At 52.6% G+C, this 17792-nt stretch overlaps 1 protein-coding gene across 1 annotated transcript; it reads right to left on the reverse strand.

Annotated features, from left to right (window-relative positions):
* Positions 1-12869: 12869 nt before the first annotated feature.
* BHLHE41 (basic helix-loop-helix family member e41) lies at positions 12870-15977 on the reverse strand. Its single transcript, XM_051607918.1, has 5 exons — positions 15790-15977; positions 15470-15533; positions 15099-15206; positions 14751-14862; positions 12870-14627 (listed from the first exon to the last, which is right to left on the reverse strand). The coding sequence occupies exons 1-5, from the start codon at positions 15849-15851 to the stop codon at positions 13597-13599; spliced, it is 1377 nt and encodes a 458-aa protein (XP_051463878.1). The 5' UTR covers positions 15852-15977; the 3' UTR covers positions 12870-13596.
* Positions 15978-17792: the final 1815 nt, after the last annotated feature.

Here is a 17792-nt window from a genome sequence, read left to right on the forward strand (position 1 = left end):
AAGTAGAACACCTTTAACATGATTCATATTTGCCTTGGAGTACCTTTCACTATGCATGTGATAGAAGGTGAAAGCAATCATCCAGCTTTAGAGAGAGTGACATGGATCACAGGGTACTAACAGTAGCTGTTGCTAAAATAAAATTCGGGCCAGCCTTTAAGTGGGGAAAAACTGGGATTTCTTTGTCACTGCCTTTGAAGCTTCTCATAAATTACTACCTGTCACAACCTGCAATAGCACCTCCTTTTTATCAGGTGTACCAAACTGCTTTTCATTATGTTACATGCCCAGAAAAGGTGATTGGACTTTAGGAGTCACAATCAACCTGAGTTGAACTTTGGTCAATGAGCTAGAACTGGCCCTTCTGGAAAGCTGAAGAGTAACTGGAGATCACCAGCTGACCTTTTAACTACGAACAACTTTGTTGCTACAAAGTTGTCTTAACCATTCTCTTGACCTAGCAAATCTGCATCGTGGTTGCCAAGACTATGACCTGGATTCCCCACTGTCATGTAGAAGGAGTGTGGATGAGGCAGTGACACGGGTAAATGAGAAAGGTAACAATGTCCATTAGCTGCACGGCTGTTGTGAAAGGTTAGGCTAGATGCAGGGCACCAGATAACCTTGTCCCCGCAGATCGGTCACAACACTGCAATTACAACAAGGTCTACACGAGAGGGCAGCAATACATCCTGGCACGCCTGGAGCAGTGTAGCCATGTAGCTAGTTGGAAATCAGATTTTCTAGTCATTTATAGCACAATAGAGAATCCCGTAAAACATGCAATATGCCATCTTTAAATACATTATTTCAGTAAGGACACAATAGTACTTATAAAGAACCATGTCCTGGTCACAACGTGTGTGTAGCTGGTGCACAAAGGATGCAATCCCTGCAGTCTCTGTAAGGAAAGCTCAGGCCCGGTAGGTTTCTGAAACGTGTACAGATGTGGGTTGAAACATTACTTTTAGAGATTATCCTGTGCCTGGCATGTTTGCCAGTGCCTGGGAAGCTCTTGTTTCATTTCCCAGCTCTGCCATAGGGTTCCTGTGTGTGACCTTGGGCAAGCTACTATAATCCTTCTGGATTGGAGTCCCCCAGCTGTAAGCTTGAGATAATACTGCTTCATCCCTTTTGACTCTATCTATGTATACTGCAAGCCCTGTGGGGAAGAGCATCTCATTTCCTATTTGTTTGGCAAATAGTGCTTAGCACACTATGGTCCTGATCTTCACTGTGCAATCTAGAGTCTTCTGCAGTCAAGTGTATTTTTGTATCGTACCAAGAGGATGACAAGAAGTCACTCTGAATTAGTTTTACCTTACAGTGAGAGCAAGACACAGGCATGCTGAGGTTAGCTGGGGTTTTCTGAAGGTGAGTTCTTGTTTAGCTTTAAATGGATTTCTTTTTCTGAAGGGGTATAAAGGCAAGTAAAGGAATAAAACCTCATTCCAACTTTTTTTCAACTTTACTTGCAAAGTGATGCTCTTTCAAGTGATGCTTAAATCCTTTTGCAAGTGCTACTTGGGGGTGTGTTACACCTAATTGATAGCAATGATTGAGCAGGCTGAGATTTGCTTGGTGGTCCTAAATGTTCCAGTGTTTCCACAAGTCTGATGTCTTCTAACAAAGCGCATGCAACCCACCATGACAGGCTGCTATTTCGTGGCTTTCTGTAGTTACCCGAGTGCCCTTTGCTACTAGAGGCTGAAGAGAGAAAGTGTGCAAGAATTAGAACTGTAAGACGGTGCCTTTTTTTGGTTGTTTCCCATTTCTAAAGTGTTATCTTCATGCTCTCCATAAATTTAATTAACTAACAAACACCTCAGCTGCACCTACTCTGGAGACCTGTGCAGAATGAGCACCTTCCAGCATGCCTTAGCACAGAGACTCAAGGCCAGAGCTCAGTTCTGAGATTAAAGATCATTGTTAAGATGTTTCTGTCTGAACCCATTTAGGCAATAATTAGTGCAGGTGCTGGCATTTGAAAAGGCAATGAATAATCAGTCCCATAGCATCTTATCTCATGGCCTGCTCAATAAAGTTCTTGCTGCAACCTTTGTCCGTGGTCATCTGAGGAACTGCACAGTAGGAAACACCTGTTTCTAGGAACACTTCTCTCCTTTAATAAGAAAAATGGACTTGGCCTGCCCCAGATGCGCAGAACAAACATGCACTGTGAGCAACTGCAAAACTGGGCTCAGTAGCCTGAGGAGCACAAGTACCCATGCTTGTTTAGCATGGGTAAAATTGCTTGTTTAGCATAGTCCATTGTTGGAACACAGCCTAAAACTCCCAAGAAATAAAATCTATCTTGTCATATTACTATCACAGAATAACAGTGATCCCAGACATGAATAATTTATATATGCACACACATACACGGCTACGTAGTCAGGTCATAAAATACCATCCCTTTTGTTAGCATGGGAAACTAAGCAAGGTGAAGGGCCTTCACAGAATGAGTACGTGCCCTTCATCTCCATGTACCTACTTTTGTATACGGAAAGTCTGCTCTGATCACACAGGAATACAGACTTGTCCAACAGTTCCAGGTCAGGCTGGAAGGCCATCTGGCCTAGCATTCAGCCTCTGTCTCTGTAGCAAGAGCTGAATGGACAAAGGCAGCTCAATAGTAAACAGTACCTTGGTCTGGAGTTACCATAATAGTCTGCTCAGAGGGGAAGCTTTCCCTAACCCTTCAGGCAGATATTAAACCTTTTCCTGATAGCAGAGGATTGATCTCCATTCCAAACTCAACAATCTAAGCCCTTCAAAGAAGTGACTCTCAATCGCTCCTTTTGCGAGTGTTGCACCAGGTTTGACCAATAAAGCTTTTTACCTTTGAGATCCAATTATACTTGAGATCTGCTTTATACTTAAAAATTTACTCTGCAAAATGAGTGTCTTCATCTACCTTTGATTTTAGCACACTGGTTTCAGCATATGCAGGAGGAGTTCAGCTCTGTGCAGAATTAAGGCCATCAATTTTAAGTTATTTGGCAGGGACTGCAAAGTGGGGAAGTAAAAATTAACAATAACAAGCTGTTCTGTATTAAAAAGTCAGGTTTGTGTTTTCTTGGAGTGCAGATCATCACAGCTCCAGTTAACTTCCATTGTATTTTCATCTTGAAGATGAAAAATACTCTTAGAGCCTGAATTAAGGATAGGGGAAATCTTCCTGGCATTGTTCTGTCTCATTTTGGCTATAGAAATGCACACAGTCTCTGATGCGCAGTGGATGGGCTTGCTGAACTTCCCTGTCTCCATGTCTGATTAAAGCTGGAAGGTGAGAATATAACTGAGGGGTATTATAAAAGGAACTCCACCTGAGCGGTGCAATTCTGGGGTGGCTGTGTTTGGGGTTAAAAACTTGAGTCTGTTCTGATTTCTTCTTCAGGTAACTGTACTTGGCTTATTGACTCTCCTGTCAGCATATGCAAGTTACCTGTTTGGCTAGGACAGCTGTGCAGCAAAACTAGAAGGATCAACTGGGATTGTATTTAGATTTGAAGACATTCAAGAAACTGCAGTGGTTTGAAACCACGTATCCCAAAAAATTGGCATTTCCCAGTGGTGTCCCTGCTATGGCTCACTGTTGCATGGCTGAACTGCAGGCTCACCTGCCTTGCAGTACTGAGAACAGGGACAGATCAGAAGGAAAAAAGGGTTCCTCTTCTCAGCTGTGCAGCTGTCAGACAGTGGTTCTGAGCTGCCTTTCTGTTCCTTCTGGCCCAGCCAGAAGGTTCAGACTCTCCTGTAACATGGAGGTGCTTTCAGTCAAAGGGGAATGTGTGCATCTTGAAGGCACTGTCACTTGAATTCATTGGGAACCACTGAGGAAAGGGAGGAGATCCCAACTGGACACCAGAAAAAAGTTTTCACTATGATAATAGTTGGACATTGGAATAATCTTCCAGTGAAGTGGTGGATGCCCCAGTACTGAACACTTTTAAAACTCAGCTTGACAGGGTGCTGAGCCTTCTCATCTAAACCGTGTTTCTACATAGAAAAGTTGGACCAGATGATCCTTGAGGTCCCTTCCAGCCTGGCATTCTATGATTCTGGGAGATCGCCTCTTAACAGGCTTGTAAAAATGCAAACATTTGACTGTCCCCACTAGGGAAAATGCTGGGGTAGCCCTAAACTACCAGGAGGCCATTTCAGACCTGCTGGGTCCTGGAGAAGAAATAGATGATCTCCAAGTAGAACAAAAGGACTTTGACAGGCAACTGAATGTCCTCTACCCCTTGGAACACATTGCCCTGGGGTTACTAAACTCAAGCAACTCCATGACATCACAGTGTACTTTTGAAAACAGTTATTGCAGACTCGGCATGTTCAGCAATCACAGCAAACAGCTGGACTCCTGGAAATACCCTCTGGGCCTGGCAGGACGCTGATGGGAACACATTTCTCAGAGATGGCTCCTGGGGCACGGCACACAGATTCCTCTCAAACATCATTTCAAATAACTGTACTTACCTTGCAATTTACCGCACTGGAATTGACCCCGTGACCAGTTGTTAGGCATTTTGCAAAGACACATTGTTTCGCAGGCAGGCGGATCTATCTTCACTCTCCTATTTCTCTGCTCCACAGCACACTGCTACCCAAACATACAGCTTCTCTCTGTTATGCCAAGGAGCTGCAACACGTGCAGCCCAGGTATACACCATCACATGTTTCTTTACAGATGGACTAGGAGTGCCCATGAGGATTACCTAATGATAGCAGCTTGGTAGGCCATGGTAGCTCTTTCTCAAGCGTCAGGAGATGCTAAAGGATGCACAGACTTAACTCTGACCCTTGCCCACACGCATTCCCATGCTCTTCAGTTACCTCAGTAGCAGCTGAAATAAGCAATTCTTGCCCATTCTACACACCTTTTCTATTTTTTAAGCAGTCTGATATGAAACAGTTTTTACCTACTCTTCTTAATACATAACCCCTCTACAGATGCCTCCTTCCCGACTTCACTCAAGACACTGAAGTCCCGACTGTAGTGCATTCAGCATGACAGACCCAGCAAACTGCCTCTATGTCAAAACCAGGGTATCTGTAAGGATTTGCAGTATGGGGAAAATCATGCTTTCGGTCCCCTAACTCATAGCAGCTTCTCTCTAGAACAACAGAGGGCACCACTCTTCACACAAAAAGCTGCAGTTGGAAGGGAAGCAGCTCTGCATTTAAATAATAGTGTAGTAACCAGAACATTTATTTCTCAGTAGGTGATCTGGACTGGATATTCTTCCTCCAAGGAGGTCTACCTCTGCATCTCCTGCTCCCTGTGGGCTGGCCCTGTCCAAAAGCTGTTCTCAGAAATCTGGGTACTGTCTCTCTTGTGGATCTTGCCCTAGTTTGCACAGAATAATTAAGCAGTCACTTACTGAGAAATGGCTTTAGCCTGTTGATTAGAGTCTTCACTTTCGGGGAAGAGGAAACCAAAGTGCCATTTCCCACCCCAGCTCCTGTGAAGGTCTGTTTGTTTTTCCAGTGGGTCTGTAATATTAGATATATAAACATGCTGGAAAGCAGGGCTAGAATCTAGGTTTCTCTTCTCAGATGACTGTGTTATCTTCTGATCATTCTGTGCTGTCCAACAGGTGCCTATAAAGGTAGCAAATGTAGTTCAGCAGTTGAAAAAAACAACAACAATCGAAACAGATTTGCACGGCTACCTCTATGAAAGGCTGTAGGGCCGACAGCCGAGTAGAGCTCAGTGACAACCATCTGAGGCCCAGGGCAAGCTGGGGGTACAGATGTGTCCTATTAACTAGTTTGTATGGCTCTTTTCCAGCCCCCTGGCTGCCGTGAGTTCATGTCCCAGGCAGCTGTCTGCAGGGTGGCTGTGGCTCTCACAAAGAACCCACTGGCTCCCGTGTCCCTGCTGTGTCACATAAGCAGCAACAGGATGATGCTGCAGCCAGGACTGAGGACTGTTCCAGGCCTCTTGGATGTGGCAAGAAGAGCTGCTGAGGCTGGTATCGATGCCTTGCCCTGGCCCAGCACCTGCCCGTGGTTGAGCAGGAGGGTCTGTGGGATGCCATTCATCATCCTCCAGCCTTGGGCTTTCTGAGGTCTGTCTCAGAAGCACATGTACGTGGGAGGACTGGGTACGTGACAAGCAGGGTAAGGAAGGGCTGGAAGCTCCTAAATAAATAAAAAGTTCAGGTTTGTAACGTGCTAGGGAGTGAAGCACTCCTGGTGCCAAGGTCCTTTTGTGAAGCTACAAAGAGGCTGGGGTGCTTAAAGGAAGGTCTGATTTTGCAGTGGCATCAGCTGTGCTGCTAAAAGGTGCTGCCTTCCCCTACACGGCCATAGATTTTTCACAGCAAGAACATTACTATTTGAGAAGAACCAAAGCAGAAAACCAGGCTTTACCAAAGACCATTCCTTGGTCCTGGCTTACTAGCACTTCAGCCGGTGCCCTCAAAGGCTACAGACCTCTCGATGGCTGATATTGTCTGTGTAAGAGCGCAGAACTGGCCCACACCTGCGTGACGCTGCGTTCTGTGTGCTCAGCGTACACGGAGCACACCTCTCGAGTGCCGGGACTCGGGATCCAACTCGTTTTAAACCTCAAACGCAGTCCCCGGGCAGCGCTAAATCCAACCCCCCTCCCTGGCCCGCACGGACGCTGCTGGCGCGACGGGCGCTACAGACGCAGCCCCAAGGCCACAAGGGCTGCTTCGTCACGCCTACCTGCTACCCAGGGGGGATGCGGGGTGCCCGAAGGGACACGTTTAGTCTCCCCACAAGACCCATCACGCTCGCACCAGGCTGCCCACGCCCGACTGACCCGCCTAACGGGTCTGCCTTGCCGAGCCGCCGGTCCGGAGGGCGGCTGCGCCCGCCCTGAAGCCGCGGGCCCGTCCCCACCGCCCGCCTGCGGGGCCGCCAGCCGCCTCCTCCCGCCGCAGGGCCCGCGCCGCAGCCACGGCAGCCCGCGGCGGTCCCGCAGCCCCGCGTGCCCGGGCAGCGCCCCGCCTCGGCCGCCCCCCCGCACCCCCTCCCCCGCACGTGCCGGGCAGCGTGCGCGGGATCGCGGGGGCGGCGGGGGCGGGCGCTGCGGGGCCGGGGCGGGCGCGTTACCGGCGGGCGCTGCGGGGCCCGGGCGGCCCCTCCGGCCGCCCCCCTAGAGGCAGCCCCGGTCCTGCCGGTCTCCTCTGGGGCGGAGCCGCCTCCAGGCAGCGCTGGGCCCGTCTTCCCGCGGCGAGCTGAGCACCGCCGGTCCGCCGGGCGCCCGCAGGGTTGCGGGCGAGGCGCTGGTGGAAGCTCCTGCATCGCCGCGTTCCCCCCTCCCGGGGCCCGCGCCTCCCAGAGCTGCTGTCCCGCAGCGCCGCGTGTGCGCAAGCACTGGCTGGTGGCCGCTGAGGTGGGCAGGTGTGCGGGTGTGCAGGTGTGCGGGTGTGCAGGTGTGCAGGTGGGCAGGCAGCCGCCAGCTCAGGAGCACCGCGCTGCTTCAGCTCTTCCCCAGCTGCACAGGTACAGATCAGCCGAGCCAGGCAGACTCTTTCTTTGCAAGCATAGCACAAAATATTTCCATCTTGGGGAGCGCCGCCCTTTCCAGCCTCCGAGCCACTTGCAGAACCAGAGCTCAGCTTCCACATCGAAGAGAGGTATCTGCACGACTGCTAGTCCTGCAAACGCATTTGGAGATCTTGCTGCTGAGAAAAGTTGTATGTGGTGGGCTGGTTTTTTTCTGCATCTCAGGCCGTCTTGTTGTTACAGTCCTCAGTTATTTCAGTTTGGTTTTGATGGAGATATTTGTATTCCAGCCAAGGAGAAAAGTAGATCCTACAGCTGCAACCTAGAGCCTTACTGCCTTTACTGGAAGCTGGGATCTCCACGGCATGGAGATACTCATCACAGTCACTACCTGCAGGATCCAAACCTGAAGTCGATTCAGTGGGCTCTAACAAAGCCCTTAATGCTAGGACCATGCAGGTGGGCTACGGGTCCTATGCAGGTGGGCCTCTTGCAAGCAGCATTATGTGTGAGCAAAGCTGTGTGCTTGCCTGCCACCAACTGCAGGGCTGAAGCCTTAGCAATTTTGTTGGTAAAGTGCAGTGAGAATAGAACCCACTTCAGTATCTGTTAACTCAGCTGGCTCTGTAGTTTAGGTATGATGCCAAACACACTCAGGCAATTAATTTTCTGCTGAGTAAGAAGGGGCCATATTTGCATAGCTCTTTTCTTGAGGTTATTCTTTAAAAGTTGCTCAGCTGTGAGACTGACTTGGCCACAAGGGTTTCTTTCTCAGTAACTGGTTCTCCAGGTTTTGGTCTGGATGGAAGTATTTTCAAGTGAGAGCTAGACTCACCTTTGAGCCCTGAGAGCAAAACAAGCACAATGGAATTAGGAATTGCTTTCTTTTTCTGTCTGCGAGGGAGCAATTCCCAGCAGATGTCTGCACTCAAGGAACTGCTTATATAGAAGGATCGAGGGGTCCAATTCCCAAAACACTCATCAGAGGTTTGCATTAGTTCATATTGTGGTTTCTGTTAGATCAAGCGCACGTGCTTTTAAACTAAAACAGGACGAAAAGGGATGGGGACATTGAGCTTTAAAAAGATATAAAAGTAAAAAAATTCCAAAGCAAACAACCAACAGACCTTTATGGATGCAGGAGAAAGAGCTTTTCCCCAGCCCCCACGGCCCTGTAGAGCTGCTTGAGATCACAGCCCCTGCTTTCCAAAACACAAGGTCACGTCTTCCCAGCTGTCCCAGGGGCACAGCAGGACTGCCAGTGAGGAAGAAGCAGGCTTACACCCCAGGAAAGGGCAGCAGTGGCAGCAGGTGTGATGCCACAGGGGTACCCCGTGAGCTCAGCGAGGCAGAACAGCTTCTGCTGCTGGGCCTGGGGCAGAACAGCTCTGTGCAGCCCACGGCACTGCCATTATTGAGGCTGTGATGAGTTCAGTGTTTGTGACATATTGACAGCCCTGGAAACTGAAATGCTGTAACCACAGGAAGGATGCAGAGAGTGAAGAGACTGTGGCAGCTCACCCTTGCTCATATCCAGGACCTGCCGCTGCTAGTGGCAGGTGAGCCACTGGCTTCTCTCTGCTGCTCTACAGAGAGCTACTCTGAGACTGCAGTATAACCAGGTATAGTAGAGATTCAGACTTTCTGGAGTGAAACTGGCTCTAAAAATTCAAAGTGTTTTTTTTTGTTTGGTTGGGTTTTTTTTGCAGAGAGGAAATTTGGCAGTTTTGTAACTTGCTTTCTTTGAGGCCATGCTTTCAAGTCCATTTCTGCAACCAGCGGGCAGGAAACTTCTCAAAGAAGGCAGAGATCAGATGACTCTCGGAGCTGATGTTTGAAGAGAAAAGGAAATAGATTGCAAGGCCCAGGGTACAGGCCAGACTAGAAACTTACCTGTGCTGAAACACACCTTGCACACATTCCCTAGGCTTGCTGGATGTCGAAGACATTCAGTCTGCCCTGGCTAGAACTGAAAAACAAAAACAAACAAAGGACCCCCAAAACATAGACTTAGGACCTACTCCAAAGCTCATTATGCTTAAGAAAAGGACTCATGTTGACTTAATTGGTAGGTCAGGCCTTTCTTAAACAGGGCTGATAGTCAGTTTGAGTTCTATAACTGTCATCCTTTCAAACATAAAACTTTCATGGCTGTCAGTGGGAGGTACATGTTATTACCTTCCATTGGCTTAACAATCTCAACCATGTTTATTTAACACACTATAATTGAGCCTTTTGTGCCACTGTAATACACTGGATAAGTACAACCTGTTTTCAGAGTTTATTGCTTAAGAAAATTTATTTACCAGCTTACATCCCTTATCTTGTGGTTTATGAAAAAGGGGAGTGTGCACTTAAGTGTATACAGTCAGTGTAACACCCAGTCCTGCACTCTCAGCACTCGGGAAGTGCAGATGATGGTCCAGGTACAGAAAGCAGGTAGGAAATAACCACTGGTAATTCATGTTTGCATGTCAGCGAAAGAGTATTTAAGCCTGTCAGGCTCTTGTCTCGGGTTTGTATAATTTTTTTAACCTCGAGAAAATATGAAACATGCAGTTTGATTTAGGCTCAAAGGAATCCGAGGAAGCCCAGATTTTAATAATTAAAGCTGACACTGGGGTCCCTCCTGTCATTTATTTGCCTTTTGCCTCCAGCAGCAGTGGGTTATCAGCCTCAATTACAAACCCTTTTTCATGTGTTTGCTTTTGTGAGGCATTGGTATTATTATTTTGTCTTTATGTTTTACGTAATAAAATTTAATAGACTCCACTGATGCTGCAACTTGGCGTGAAGTCATTTGGCACGTTTGGTTCAAGAGCTAATAAAAATAAGCCTTCCTGTTATTGTACATGGGAAATACTGAAATTGATAAAACCCTGTAAGGATCTAGGTTTATAGCCTAATGAAATCTAAACTGATTCCTATTCCCAAAGGAGGGCTGGAAGTTTGAAAAAGATGTAAAGCCTGTCCCGAGCTCAGGTTTCAAACCACCCAAGTTGTTCATGAGGGGTACATTTATTTATTTATTTATTTATTTATTAAGTGCTCATGGCTCCCCCTCTTTCTGTGCTTATAGTAAAACGGTAGGAAGGGCTTCATCTCAGTAAGGCAGATTTCCTCCCTACTATGAGGAGCTGGACTATATGAGCACGTTTGTCCCTATGTAACTTCAGCCACGTAACAAGTGTTAAGCTGTTTAAGTATGCGGGTCAAAGTAAAGTGGCAGGCGAGTCACTGAGTGGAAGGGTTGAACCTGGTTCACTTTCGTTCCTGTGGTAACGCAAGGGGCACACCAGGACCCAAAGATGACTAAAGTCAGATGCAGTTTTTTCCATTACCTTTGATAAGCTTTGATTTCAGCCCACAAATAATAGACTCTCCAGCAGGTATGCTGGTGCAACGTAGTGGCCTTTGGTCCCTTATCATCACTGTATGGAAAAAGCACTTCTCTGAGTCCACTGGAATTTGTACAGAGAGCCTTCCTGTCTCTTTCTAATAGGCATTCATTTTGCTAAAGCTTCCATGTGAAAAGACATCGACCTGTTTCTTAACAATCCCATTTGCATTGTGTAAAAGGAGCGCTTATTTCGCACCCAGTTTATAAGTCCTCCTGTATTTTAAAGGGCTGCTGGAGTTTTCTGCTACATTTGTGTTCCAACTGCATTCACAGTCGGTGTCGCTGCCAGTACAGATTCCTTGGCATAGAAGAACCAGTAGAGGGAGCACGAAACGTTTCCTTTGTATTTCTCTTACATAAACACTGGCTACTGTTTGAGGGTTTTCTTAATTTTTTCTCTGGGAGAATTTTTCATAGAAAAGGTGATCTGCGGCTCAGATATTACATCTGTGGAAGTCTTTAGGGTGCTACATTTCCATGCTATGCATGACTTGCCTGTTTCCACCACTCTTATTCCCCCTCCTACTCCCTTCTTCTCCCCTCCCCCCAAATGTTCGGTTTTCCTAGAGGATTTCCAAGATGGGACATACATTATTCCTCCAGAGATGATGATACGTCATTAGATGGTCAGGCAAATCGTGATGTTTGTTCATTGTGAAGAGAGATAGCTCCCATGCAGCTCCAAGGCTGTAAAGCCTTAATTTTAAAGACTAATGTTTTGCAAAAAGGAGATGAAAAAAGCAGACATCAGGAAAGAACCCTGTGTGTTCCACAGGCACGCTTTACACTTTGCTTTCTGAAACATTAAAACTTCAAAGAGTTTGCTCAAGTGAGTTGAAGGATACCAAGCAAATTCAAACCCAAATGAAAAGTGTGAAAAGGCATGAAATTATTGTCAGCCACAAAATTAGACATTTTGAAGCTCAATGTACCCATTATTATGTAGTATCGTAAGATTTTTAATTAGTAGACAACCCCATGTTGAGTATTAAAGTTTTTATTCCTTAGTAAGAATTTTTTAAATCACAAAATAGTGTGGAAATATTTAGATAATAGAATTCATGGAGTGCTGGAAAATACTGAATATAAAGATTGATTTCTAATATATCACATACTAGACTGTTCTAAAACAGCTGGTTTCTTGCAGACGAGATTTATTTTTTTTTAATAATTTAAGACAGCATAAGCTTGTATCAAGCATAAGCATCGTAACAAAAGTGCAACTTTTTTCAGCAAATCCTCCCCAAAAGATATTTAACTCAAAATATCATTAACACATATTTTCTCCCTACAAAAATAGCATTGTCAGACATCATTAATCGGATGTATTAACAACTATTTACACGCAGCCACTCTGTAGGCTAGTAAGGTTGTTTTGTTTTGTTTTTGTGTCTTTTTTAACGTTGTTTAAACACAGCGTTTGAGGCAAACAGTAGCAACAGCAGCAGCAGATGCACCAAACGGACTGACAGGCCCCGGCCGCGCACTCGCTCCTCACCAGGCTGTTGTGTCTCACCTCTTACATAACATTCAAGTGAGATTTCTCACAGTGCTACCTTGGCAACAAACTAAAAATACCTAGGCAAGGTCTTGGTTTAAGCCTTCTTACAAAAGCTTTTATCTGTGTGATTATCTGGTGTCTGGTTTGTCTCCAGAAAGGGAAATCGTGGTATTTTGAGCATGGGATGAGGGGAGAGCCCCGAATGGGAAACTTACCCCAACTGGTCTAATCATGTCTGACGGCACAGTGAGGTGTTTACCTAGGGCCTCCAGCTTGTGTCATTTGGAATTTAGGATAAAATGAGTTCAGGCTGATGAGCTGCCCCGTGTTCTTGGGGTGGGGGGAGCTCTTTTTTGTAGTTCAGTGCAGAAACATTCATTTTATACAGCGAGGTCTGGGGAGGCGGGGGGGGGGGGGGGGGGGGGGGGGGGGGGATAAGGAACATACTGAATTAAATAAAGACAGGGTGAGAACAAATGCACTTGCTATGCTTGTATACCTTAACAAAAAAAAAAAAGAAACAACAAACAACAAACCACACACACACAAAAAAAAGAAACACAGAAGGTGACATGATGGGTCTGACCCTCCTTTCCTTGCACACCCAGAACTGGCTGGAGCCAGCAGCATCCGCGGGTGCTCAAGGCACTGCGGGTTCGGGCTCAGGGTCCCCACCCCTCCTCGCTCCGATTCTCATGAGTAAAGTGCTAGCACGGGTGCTGGGGTCCGCCCTTCTTCCCTCGCCTCACTCTGAGCCCACCCAGGTCTCCCGGACAAGTGCAAGTTCCTAAGCGGGGCTTAGGGACACTGTATAAACCCATTCCAAATAAGGTGCAACATTTAAGTTACCTTATAGAGAGAAAAAAAAAAAAAAAAAAAAGTATCCTTACTATGTTTTCTTCCTTTTTTTTTTTTCCTTAACATATTTATGCATTTATAAAGCCAAACATTAAAAAAATACTGAGTAGCAAATTCTTATCCTTGCCGGTCCTCTGCGGCGGGGCGAGGCTCCCCGCGGGGTCCTCAGCACCCCGCGCCGCCAGCTGACGCCTCGGCCCGGCCAGACCCTGGCGACCCCTTGCAGAAGCCCCCCCGCCCCCCGTAGGAAACCGGGGGCGCAGGTACCGGCCCCACGGCCTTTCCCGGCCAGTCCGAGGGGAGGGCAGCGGCGGGGAGCCCGCGGGGGCTCCCGGCCGGCGGCGGCTCACGGGCCCTCGGGGCTGGGCTCCTTGGCGGCCGCCGTCTCGGCCTCCTCTCCGGGCTCGGCGGCGGAGGCCAGCCCGGCGGCGGCAGCGAAGGGGTGCGGGAGGAGGTGGGGCGCCGGTGGCAGCCCGGCGGCGGCGGCGGCCGCCTTCTCGGCGGGGCCGAGCACGGAGGAGAGGCAAGGGAAGGAGGCGGCGGCGGCGGCAGCGGCCGCGGCGGCTGCCGCCTGGGCCGGGATGCCCGGGTAGAGGAGCGGGATGGGGGCGGCGGGGTAGAGATACTTCTCCAGGCTGCCTTTATCCAGGAAGGGCTGCATGTAGGCGGCGGCGGCGGAGGGTGAAATGAAGTAGAAGGGCAGGCAGAAAGGGGCCGCCGCCGGCGGCTGTCCGAAGGGGGCCCCGCCGCCGCCCGCCCCCAGGGCCATCAGCGAGCCCAGCAACGCGGCGTCGGGTCTCACCAGCGCCGCCGCCGCCGCCGCCTCGGCGCCCCGCGCCGCCAGCCCCGGCGGGCCGGGCAGGGGGCTGCCCCCGCGGTCCAGCTTCAGGCGCTTTGGCGCGGAGGGCGCCTCGTCGCCCGACGGCTCCTGCTTGATGGCCAGGGTGGGCAGCGGGCCCCCGGCCGCCGCCGGCGGGCCACGCTCGGGGCGCGCCTCGCCTTCACCGCCGTAGCCGCTGTCCGTGTCCGTGTCGGTCTCGGCGCTGAGCTCGGCGGCGTGAGTCCGCTGGATGACGGGCACGCAATTAGCCTGGCCCTCCGGCTTGTGGCCCGCCGCGCAGTGGGGGGCGGGCGGGGAGGAAGAGGAGGAGGATCCTTTGCTGAGGGGGCCCGGCGGCGGGGAGAGGAGCTGGGGGCCGGGGAGGAACTGCGAGGAGATGGAGTGCAGGTGGCCGAGGAGCTGGGCGCATCGCTGCTCGCGGGGGGTCCAGCTCTCAAAGCGGGAGAGGTACTGCAGCACTTCCTTAGCGCAAGTCTGGAAGCCGGAGTGGAAGGCGTCCAGGTCGGCCTGCACGGGAGACTTCATGGACCGCTCCCCTGCGGGGGAGACCGAGAGGAGAGAGTGTTTGCCCGCGGCTCCGGAGTGGGGTGTCCCGCTCCCGGCCTCCTGCCGCCCGCCTCCAGTGCGCCCCTTCGGCGGCGCGCCCCGAGGCCCCTTACCATTCTGCAAAGCGATGATCTTCTGGTGCTGCTGCTCCGTTAAGGCTGTGAGCGCTTTCAAGTGTTTCAAAGTCAATTCCAGCACCACCGCTTTCTCCAGATGTCCCAGCGTCTGCAAAGGGAAGGGAAAGGGGCGGCTCGGCTACCTCCCGGCACGCTTTGGCCACCGCCAAATGCCACCTCCGTAACTTCGGGGAAACCGGTCCCCGAGGGCTGCTACGGCCAGGGCCGCCGCCACAACGGGCGGGCAGCCCGGCGTCCCACGCCCCCGCCGCCCCGAGGGCTGCGCAGCGGGCAGGCTGCCGCTGCCTGCATCTGCACCCACATACCCGCTCCTCCGCACCTTACCGTCAATTTCAGATGCTCGGGCAGTAAATCCTTCAGCTGGGCAATGCACTCGTTAATCCTGTCTCGCCTCTTCTTTTCGATCAGTCGATGTGGCAGTTTGTACGTTTCCTAATTAGCGAAATCCGGAGAAGCCAGGCGTTAGACAGAGTCCCTCGGAACGACGATCAAAACCAAAACAAATGTCATGCCGACCACATGCCGCGCAAATTATCGCCAAGGCACCGCTCTTCCCGCCGGGCCAGCTCGCTCGTAAAACCCGCTTGCAATTCGGGGGGAAGTTAAAAGCGCAGCCCCCCGGGGATGCCCTGAAAAACTGAGCGAACCCAAATGAAGCGTTTAAGCAAGAACAGACCCAGAAAACTTACTCTTACCTTGCTCTCGTCCCTCTTCACGCCTCTTTTGGGTTTGCACAGATAGAGGGAAGGGTAGTCCAGCCTGAAGAAAAACACAAAGATCCAGCATGGGCAAGAGGGAGAGCCAGCCTAAACCCTCCTCGAATGGGCGAACGGGCCCCAGAGCCGCTGGGGGAGCCGAGGGCTCTGCCCGGAGGGCCGGGCGAGGGACAGCCCGGGTCCGCCCGCGGGAGGGAGGCGAGCCCCGCGCAGCGCCAGGCAGCCGCTGCTCTTCTGCTGCTGCACCGCACTTTCCCAGGAGGAGACACAAGACGGAGCCCCCGGTCCTGGCGCCTTACCCTATAAAATCCCTATGCTCCAGCAGCTGCCTCTCCGGCAAGCGGGAGATTCCTTCATCCATGTCTGGCAGCGGCTGATGTTTCGTCGCTGCTTTTGACGGAGCCTGCGGGATGCTGCGACCGGTCTGGGGAGATCCGCCAGCGACGCTGCGCACATGCAGCCTCCGTGTCCTGCCCCCCCCCACCCCCCCCACCCCCCCCCACACACACCCCCACCCCCCCTCTCCGCGTCTCCCGTGCGGTGGCGAAAGCGTGCGGCGGCTCCTTCCCCCCGCCGCCTCCCGCCGCCGCCCGCCTCGCTCCCGCTGCCCGCGCACACGCCGGCCGCACGCGCTGCGCCGCGACTTTGCCCCCGCCGCCGCCGCGCCGTGCCTGCCCGCGGGGCACGCGCTGCCAGCCAGCCCCGCACCCGGGCTCACGTGCGGCGCGCGCCGGGAGGGCGGGGGGGCGGGGCTGGGGGCGGGACCGGGGCGGGGGAAGAGCCCGGGATGCGGGGCAGGGGAGGGGGGGGGGGGGGGGGCTCCGCAGGCGGCCGGGGCGGCGGGGAGTGGGGGGGGGTCCCCGTCCCCGCCGCCGGCCCCGGGGGCCGCCCCGCGAGACACCGGCTTTCCCCGCGTTCCTGCTGCTGCCACCGTCGCCGTCATTCGCTGCTGCCGTAATTACCGCCCTCCTCGGCGCCTTGTCGTTATTTCGCTTTTGCAACGGCGTTGTTGTTAAACCGTAATCCTTGTAACGCTTTCTCTCATCTATTTCTGCTTCGGGTTGTTTTGGGTTTTTTCATTATTGGTCTCTGGGCAGGAGACCCGCCCCTGGAAAACGTGCCTGCCGGGGGGGGGGGGGATCGAGCCCCCTGTCCCCAGCTTCCCGGTGAGGCAGACCCACCTCCGCATTGGGAAGGGGTCGGGACACACGCACACACCCCAGCCTCTCCCGCTGGGGGGGCAGGGGGTCGCGCCTGTTGCACCTTCCCCAGACACGCGTGGATGCGCGGGCACGACCCGGCGCACGGGCGCTGTTTCCGCGGCGCGGCGGCGGCGGCGGCAGCTCGGGGCGCTCCCGGCCGCCCTGCCGCAGCCCTCGGCCTCTCCCGGGGGACACCGCCCGGCCTGCGGGGCTGCCGGGCCGCGGCAAAACCGGTCCTCACCTACCCACGCGTCTGTGTATGTATGTATGTATGTATGTGCGTATGCGTCTCTATCGGTGTATATGCAGTGCGTATGCGTGTAACCCCAACATCTGTATTTCGACGCTGTCCGCGTGACGGGCAGCCCGCGTCCCCGCAGGGCGCAGGGGGTGACATTGGGAGAGGACTGGCAGCGGTGCACCGTGACCGGCAGCGGCAGCCCTGCCACGGGGCGGGGACCTCGCCGCCCTCCCCCTGCCCTCGTCCCCGCGCAGCCCTCGCTCCCCGGCCGTGGCGGCACCGACAGCCGCCTCCCTAATCCCGTCTCACGCTGGTACGAGCACACGGCCGGCAACGTGACCCGACCTGCTGCCACATCACTGCCGCCGGCAGCACCGGGCCGCCCTGCCCCGCCGCCCCCCACCCGCCCCGCCAGCAGGCGCCGGCACGGGGCCGCACCGGGCACCCCCAAGCTCCGGTCGCCGTGCCCCAACCCCCCCGCATCCCCGCAGGGCAGCCTGCCAGGACCTGTCTGCCCGCGGAAGGCGGGTGCTGCAGCCCTCAAGGCGTGGGATGCTTTTCCCCGTGCCCCGGCTGAGGCGCTGTGCGTGTGTCCCTACAAGTGAGTCCCTGCGTGTGCGCTCCAGCGCTGCATGTGCAGCCCTTCAACGTGCGGGATGTGCAGCGGTCCCGTTCCCACGTGCGGTGCGGGGGGAGAAGGGCCTTCCCCTCCCCGACATCCCAACACCCTCCCCCCGCCTCTTCGTGACTCAGAGCCCGGCTGGCTGCTTTCTCTCCGGTATTCCCGGCGGGAAGTGTCAGCAGAGGCGATCCGTAAGAGATGCGCTTCCCGCCCCCGCCAGCCCTGACCGCTTGCCTT

The sequence above is a fragment of the Apus apus genome, chromosome 1 (genome assembly GCF_020740795.1).
Source record: "Apus apus isolate bApuApu2 chromosome 1, bApuApu2.pri.cur, whole genome shotgun sequence".
In the NCBI taxonomy this organism is placed as follows: Eukaryota; Metazoa; Chordata; class Aves; order Apodiformes; family Apodidae; genus Apus; species Apus apus.

Bases quoted from the DNA above. Each gene is read 5' to 3' on its own strand.
- BHLHE41 (XM_051607918.1), bottom strand. From the start codon at position 15,851: ATGGATGAAGGAATCTCCCGCTTGCCGGAGAGGCAGCTGCTGGAGCAT. The intron at 15,207-15,469 runs GTAAGAGTAAGT...TTCGCTAATTAG, and splicing joins TGAAGAGGGACGAGAGCAAG to GAAACGTACAAACTGCCACA. The intron at 14,863-15,098 runs GTAAGGTGCGGA...TTCCCTTTGCAG, and splicing joins CCGAGCATCTGAAATTGACG to ACGCTGGGACATCTGGAGAA.